Source organism: Gossypium hirsutum, chromosome D10 (genome assembly GCF_007990345.1).
Source record: "Gossypium hirsutum isolate 1008001.06 chromosome D10, Gossypium_hirsutum_v2.1, whole genome shotgun sequence".
NCBI classification, from domain to species: domain Eukaryota; kingdom Viridiplantae; phylum Streptophyta; class Magnoliopsida; order Malvales; family Malvaceae; genus Gossypium; species Gossypium hirsutum.
The window spans coordinates 63,244,216-63,251,540 of NC_053446.1; the positions used below are offsets into that span (position 1 = coordinate 63,244,216).

Genomic DNA, 7,325 nt, shown 5'->3' on the forward strand with positions numbered 1-7,325 from the left:
AACTGAAACTATTTTTTCCCGGTAAATTTCTCGACATCATACTTAGTCGATGAAACACTTGTAGCCATAATTTGGAACCTTTGAATGAATGATAATATTTTCTTCCTGATGTGAAAGATCAGACAAAGCTGCAGTCACAGGGCAATTCAGAAAATATTATCACTCCTTCAACTACGCTCTGATACCAATTTGTTGCGGAAAGGATCGTTTCGAGAACTCCGATATGACTACAAGTAAATTGACCGGAACGAAAAATAAAGTGAACACAAGGATTTACGTGGTTCGGCTTTAATGCCTACGTCCACGGGCAGAGGCGAAAAGAAATTTCACTATAACAAGATGAAGATTACAAGTGTTTTACACTCAAGACACAACCCGAGAACCTCACAACTCTCAACCCCTATAGAAAACCCGAAAGCTAAAATCCTAGCTTTCAAAGAACAAGCTTTGCTCTCTCTTGGTTTGGGATGATTAATATGGCTAATGAACCTCTCTATTTATAAGAGAGTTCAAGGACATAATTGTCCAAAACTTTGGCAAAGATTTGTGGTTGAAAATGGACACCAACAACCATCCACTAATCCACTACCACCAACAACCCACTACCAACAACAACAATCCACTACCAATTTTAAGCCATTTCTTAACAGTAAGCAAGCATATATATATACATGCTGCCGCTTCAAACAAGGCAATCTTAACAATAAGTTCCCTCAGCATTATTTACTTGAAGCTAATATTATGTAGTAACTACTAGTTCATGCATAATGATTGCTTTCAATCTAATTATGAACAACTTGTTCAATCTCCATGGCTGATTTTCCAACTTTCTTAAAGATAAATGGCCATCCATGGCCAGTGGTGAGAGCCAAACGTACCATTTCTCCATCAAAGTCTCTCACAATTTGGTTGCATAAGGCTGGGCATGTTCCACATACTGCGGGGCAGTACTTAAATGTGTAATATTGAAAATCAGTACCCACCTTCTCTATTCTAAACCAACTGGTCAAAGTGTTGGCACCTGGGTTCCCTTTAACCCCATCGGTTATCACCCACCATTTTCCGGCTGAATGGTCGTAATCATCGACCTTCCACACTGTTGTTGTTCGGCAAAGTTTGGGTCTGAGGGAAATGAACTCTATGTTTATGTCAGAGGATAGGCGAACAACGCCATCGTTGGAGTCCGAATTAGAAAATATCACCGGAATACCATTGTCACCGGATCCTCTTTGAGCAACGACTTCCGGGCATGGGTTTCCACTAGGCCTGCCTAGGTCAAGCCCCCCACCACCAGCACCCCATATGTACGACACAACGTAATATGGGGTGCCTGTTTGAACCTCGTTGCCATCAAAGTCGAGTACAGGTTCGTTTGTAGCGTTGGCTACACCAAACAAAAAGGATGATGGTGTGACTGAGAAGATGATGAAAAGAAGAAACACTGAAGCTGTTGTGGTTTTCATGGTTATACAGATTGTGTTGATGTATTGCTTTATTTCTCCATGCGAATTTATAGAGATGGGAAAGGATGAACCTCCAAAATTGATAAAGATATTAATATTATTACATATAACACATTTCAAATGTGAGGTTAATTAATAGGACCACTTTTTTTTTGTATAAATAAATTATTAGGACCACTTTTTTTTTATGAATGTCGAAAATTGGAAATATAATCAATAAGTCTTTTCTATAATTTCTTTTTTATATAAAAATATTTTATTATAATAGTTAAGTTTATTTTAGAATTGATTTTTTTATGTTTAATATTTATCTTTTATAATATTTTTTCATTTATAATAATTATAAAGTATGAACTGCACTTTTTACTAATTTAATTTTCTATATAACATTTTTTTATCTCAAATTTTAGGAAAATTAATTTTATTCATAAAGAAAATAAAAATAATAAAATTTAGCTAACAAATAATAAAAAGTTTAAATTTTATATAAAATATATTAATTATATTTATTAAATAAAATAATATTCAATAAATGTAATTCCTTTTTAAATTTTAGTAAGTATATATAAAAATAATATTAATCATATTTGTTGTAACTTTTTTTAGCTTTATCACAATTTCAATCTCATTTTTTTATTTCGATCGGAAAGGTTCAAACATAATACATTTATGACAAAGCAATTTTAAAATAAGGTAAAGCAACGAGTAAAGTAAGGAAAGATAATATATAATATTTGTTAGCGTAGTTTGAGTTCACTAGTTTTATTCTGTAAAGTTTCACTTAAAAAATAATTTTTATTTACAATTCGTCTTGATTAACTATTGACTAGAGTCCAAATTACCATTACCTTGTAGTTATTTGCAACTTCAATATTGAACCTAAATTATTACAAATCACTCTCTCCAAAATATCTCACTTACAATCAAGCAAATATCCCCCAATAAAAACTTAAAAAAGAGTGTTGTATAAAACACAGGAAAAATTCACCAAAGCATCCAACTTAAACCCTCCAAAAGCCTATTTTCAATGTGCGGTAATTATGCCTATTTATAGGCCAATACTAGAGTCTTCATAAGTTTAAAACTCCAAAAATTATGACATGAATTATTTTGATTAGTTATATCATAAAAGACTTTATAAACAAGTATCTTAGCAGCTTCAAATATTACGAAAGTCCACAAAAGTTCAAACTCCTCCCATTCTTCTTCAAGGTAGTTGATTGAAAGATAATGATCATCACATGTTATAACACAAAATCACTTCCCCATTTGCTACTCAACGAGATTAAATCATAAGCCATTTCATTATAAAGTCAAACATGCCAACATAAATTCTTTGAATGCATCAAATTAAGCATTGTTTAATCTACTGTTCGAACATGAACAAAGTTTGAAACAATCTCACCATTTGGCATTTTGACAAAACCAGTAGCAAATGATTAACACATCATCTAAACAAGTCAAAGGAAACTAGAATACGTCTCCCCCTAAGAGGTAGAACCATACTATAACAGTCCAATTTCCAGTGGTGTCGAAAATAATAGTTTTAGGACTACACTTTCGACGTGTCAGTCTAGAATTATTAATTATTTAATATTTACAAAGTCATCAGTGTCGTATTAAGTTTTGGTTTCGAAAATTTAACGTATAGTGAATTGATTAAAGAAAAAGGATTAATTTGTAATAGGTGGAAAAGTTGCTTATTATAGATTTATTTTAATATAATAGCTTAAATTAGTAAACTAAGGGAGGTTATGTTGCCATTAGCCCATAGTTAGTTAATATGGGCGGTAAAGAGAGAAAAAAAATTAAATTGGTGTTTTATAATGTTATAATTTCATAAATAAAGATTATTATAATAATAAAAGGAAAGTAAAACAAAAGTGGGGTAGTGGTCATCTTCTTTATTTTTCTTAGGTTTGGCCGAAACACCATTGTTCTAAGGCTTGGATCTTGGTTTTTGTTAGTTTTTAATGCATGTAAGTATTTTCTTGGTTTATTCATCATCAAATTTTAAGTTTTGAGCTATTGATAATGGAATTTAGCTAGTTTTAGAGTTTATTTGTGAAGTTATCAAAGTATAGAAATTATGTATTGAAATTTTCGAAGATTTGTAGTAGTAAATAGTTTGGGTTGAAGCTTGGTGACCATATGTATTGAGTTTGTAAGTGATTTTTACAAAATTTGATGTTTAGTGATTTAACTGAAATAGACATGTTACTCTTGAAAATTTTAGCATATATGGATTGTTTTGGATGTGGTTAAAATTTAGTTCTATGGATTGAGAATTTAATTGTAGAACTAAGCTTGATTTGGTCATAGGGATTAAATTGTATAATATGTGAAAATTTGGGATAAATGTGTAAATTTATAAATAAGAGATCATATGTTTTGAAATGATTAGAATATGAAAATTGAGGCTAATAATTGAAATAAATTATATTATAGATCAAGATCAAGTTGATAATTGTGGAAAAAGGGAAGGTTGTTGATTAGTCCCTGAACTTTTGTTGTTTCTGCAATTTGGCCCTAGTGAGTTTGTACAGTTTAATTTTAGTATAATTTAAATATTTAATTACTTGTGGATTGAAATTATTAAATGACATGGAAGTATTGAATTGTGGTAAGTGAAATGATTTGGGAAAGAAATTGTATTAAATGTTGTTAAATGACAAATATGTGAGCCGATGAATGTATGATAGGATACAATTGGCATGTCAATGAGTTATATCGTGCGCTTTACGAGATTGGTGGATGTGGAGATGATGATTCTGATCTTATTCATGTTTATTGAATATATTGAAGTTCAACATTTGTTGCGAACTATTACGTTATATTGCAGTGCTTCAGGTGTGTTTCAGGGGCAGATGTAAAGCTTACGGGCTTGGCACTTGGTGACAAGGTGTGTTTCGGAGGGATGTTAGCCTATGGGCTTGGCACTTGGTGCCCATGTGTACTTTCAGATGGCTAGCTCATTTGAGTGATTTGGTGTGTTTGGTTGGTTAACTGTGTATCCAAATCCATTGCAACGTTCATCGGGTATAATTTAGTGATATAATGTAATTGATTGAATTAATTCATTCATATTTAAGTTTAAGACTCACTCGTGATCTGATTATGGATGACATGATTATGATTTATGACTTTTCTATACTCTATATTAGATAAGTTTATCCGGTAAGTTGATTGTTTAAATCCATGGAAATTACTAAGCTTAAGTAAGCTTACTCTTGTGTCTCTTCCAATGCTTTCTTGTAGATTTATTTTTGACGCTTCGGGTGATCAATTTGATTTCAAGAATCACACTATTCGAGAAACTATTGGTAGTTTGTTTAGTGTTTGTTTTGGGTTGTATGACATGTAATAAGTGACTTGAAATTATGTTAATTACATGTAAAGTTGTAAATCTTGAATGATACTTGTGAATATGTGTTTTGTTTGGTATGTATGTGTGTATGGATCTTATTTGGTATTGGTAGTTAAGCTTTATAAAGTATGTGAATATTGCTAGGTGTTTTTGACTTGAAATGATCAGTGTTTTGGTATGAATGGTTAATGATGATTTTATAATTTGAATGTTTAAATCTTGGTTTAAATGTGATTGATTTGATTATTGAATTATGATGTCAATGAGGGCACAATGGCTAGGCACTTAGGATGGATGTTTTGAACCTGTTTAATTGTGTTTTGAATGAGTTTGATTGATGGTAATTAGGTTGCTTGATGCCTAAGTAAACATGTTTTGGTAAATTTGATTTTTAAGGTACATTTTGGTGTACATGGTCTGGCACACGGCTGTGTGTCGTTGTCTAAAGTGAAAATTTCACACAGCCTAAGGCACAGCTGTGTGTCTCAAAATAGTTTTGAGCACGGTCTAGCACATGGCTTGCGACACGGCCATGTGTTCATAATTTGAATATATACACGGTTTAGTACAAGGCCGCGACACGACTGTGGGACCCTATTTCAAATATTCACACAGGTAGACATACGGGCTAGGACATGATTGAGTGTCCTGATTTTGAATTCCCACAAGGTCTGGGCTATGTCACACGGCCTGGACATACGGTTGTGTGACCCATGTTTCCCAAAATTTTTAGATTTTTCTTAAAATTTATGTTATGTTCCAAATTGATCCTAGATTGATCCCAAGCTATTTTTAAGGCCATATAAGCTCGATTTAAAGGTCGTATGGATACTTATGTTATATTTTAATATGGTTAATTAATGATTGTGATAATTTGCATAATTGTTTATGTGTTGTCATGGAATGTTCTGTTTTGAATAATAACACTCTGTCAGCGAAGGATGTGGGTTAGGGGTGTTACACATACTCAATCATACACTCCTCCTATCCATAATATTGTTCACCACATTTTCATTTAAGCAACACCAAAGTCAACGAACATAAGTTCAAAGGAATAGAGCTTGACAAATAAGCTGAACAAAACAAATACCATAATGTAACAACTCAATTTTCATGAACATTTGGAAAGCTGGTTTTGAGGCCAAATTTTTAAATAAAGCTAGCTTGAGAATTTACCGGAGGAGTTTGTGTGTTGTACATGAAATTATAAAGTCAAATCATTAATTGATTAAATTAGATAAGTTGTAACTATAATACATGGACCCAATTGTTCAAGTGATCCAACTAGTGGGAATTGATTAGAGAATTTAGCAAGTACTTAAAGTGTAATTAAACCAAGGACCTGATTGCAATATTACCATGCCCGAAGTTTGATTATTGGCAAACCATTATCAATGCCACACATTTCCACTAATTTTCTTATGGTAAGTTTATGGCCATTAGATCATAACTAATTAAGATTAATTAGTGAGTTAATTACCTTGATTAATAGGTTATTTATATATATATTTAAGATAGAGGGAGAGGGGAAATCTTCTTCTTCTTCATGCATTCTTTAAACTAAGTAGAAGAAGAAACCAAGTTGTTCTCCATCAAGGCCATCAAAGGTAAACAAATTGTTTTCTAAATAATTTTTTTTATAGTTTTTTAAACTATGAAACTTGATACAACCAACCCAATGGTTAGAATTTCTTATTGTTGAAGCTAATAGAAGTTTCCATTAAAGAGAACTTAGAGAATTTTTGTTAGAAATCATGAGAAGGGTTAATGGTTAAACATAGTATAAGGAAGAGTCATGCTAATAGTGAAGTGGGTTATGTTAGAACAAGCTTGAATTAAGGGTTCGTTTGTTTACATGTAAAAGGTTTTACGGAAAATATTTTCTTCATTTTCTTATGTTTATTTTACAGAAAACATTTTGGTCATCGGAAAATGACTTACAGGTCAATGTAAAATTGAACTCTTTTTCCTATAAAATGACTTATCCTTTTGAAAAGTGTAAGTCATTTTCTGGAAAAGAGCTCATCTATAGGTAATTTTATTTTTATATAAAAATTCATTTAAATCAATATTAATATTATTATATTGAAAATAAATTTTATTTTTATTTTTAAAAATATTTAAAATATTAATATAAAATATTATATATTTCAATATTATTAAACACACATATTTAATTATTTATATTTAGTCATAAAATTAATTATTAATAAAATTAATTATTTTAATAAATTATTTAATATTTCAATTTTATTTTAATAAAAAATTTAAAAAATAATAAATTTAAATAATATTCTTCTTATTGAAAATATTTAATATTAATATTTTAATAATAAATATTTATTATAATTATAAATATATTAATGATAAATATTTTGTAGTATAAAAGTTAAAAAATGTGATAAGTCTATGTATTCTTCACAAATTTTCAATTTAGTCTCTATACTTTTATTTTCAAGAATTTAGTCCCTCTACTTTTTAGATTTGAAAATCAA

General features: G+C 30.4%; 1 protein-coding gene across 1 annotated transcript; it reads right to left on the reverse strand.

The window, feature by feature from the left end:
* Window positions 1-653: 653 nt before the first annotated feature.
* Window positions 654-1,478, reverse strand: LOC107938174 (21 kDa seed protein). The gene has a single exon (XM_016871260.2). It carries the CDS (start codon window positions 1,461-1,463, stop codon window positions 783-785), a length of 681 nt encoding a protein of 226 aa, XP_016726749.1. The 5' UTR covers window positions 1,464-1,478; the 3' UTR covers window positions 654-782.
* Window positions 1,479-7,325: the final 5,847 nt, after the last annotated feature.

Excerpts from the sequence above, each read along its gene's own strand:
- LOC107938174 (XM_016871260.2), bottom strand. The coding sequence starts at position 1,463 with ATGAAAACCACAACAGCTTCAGTGTTTCTTCTTTTCATCATCTTCTCA.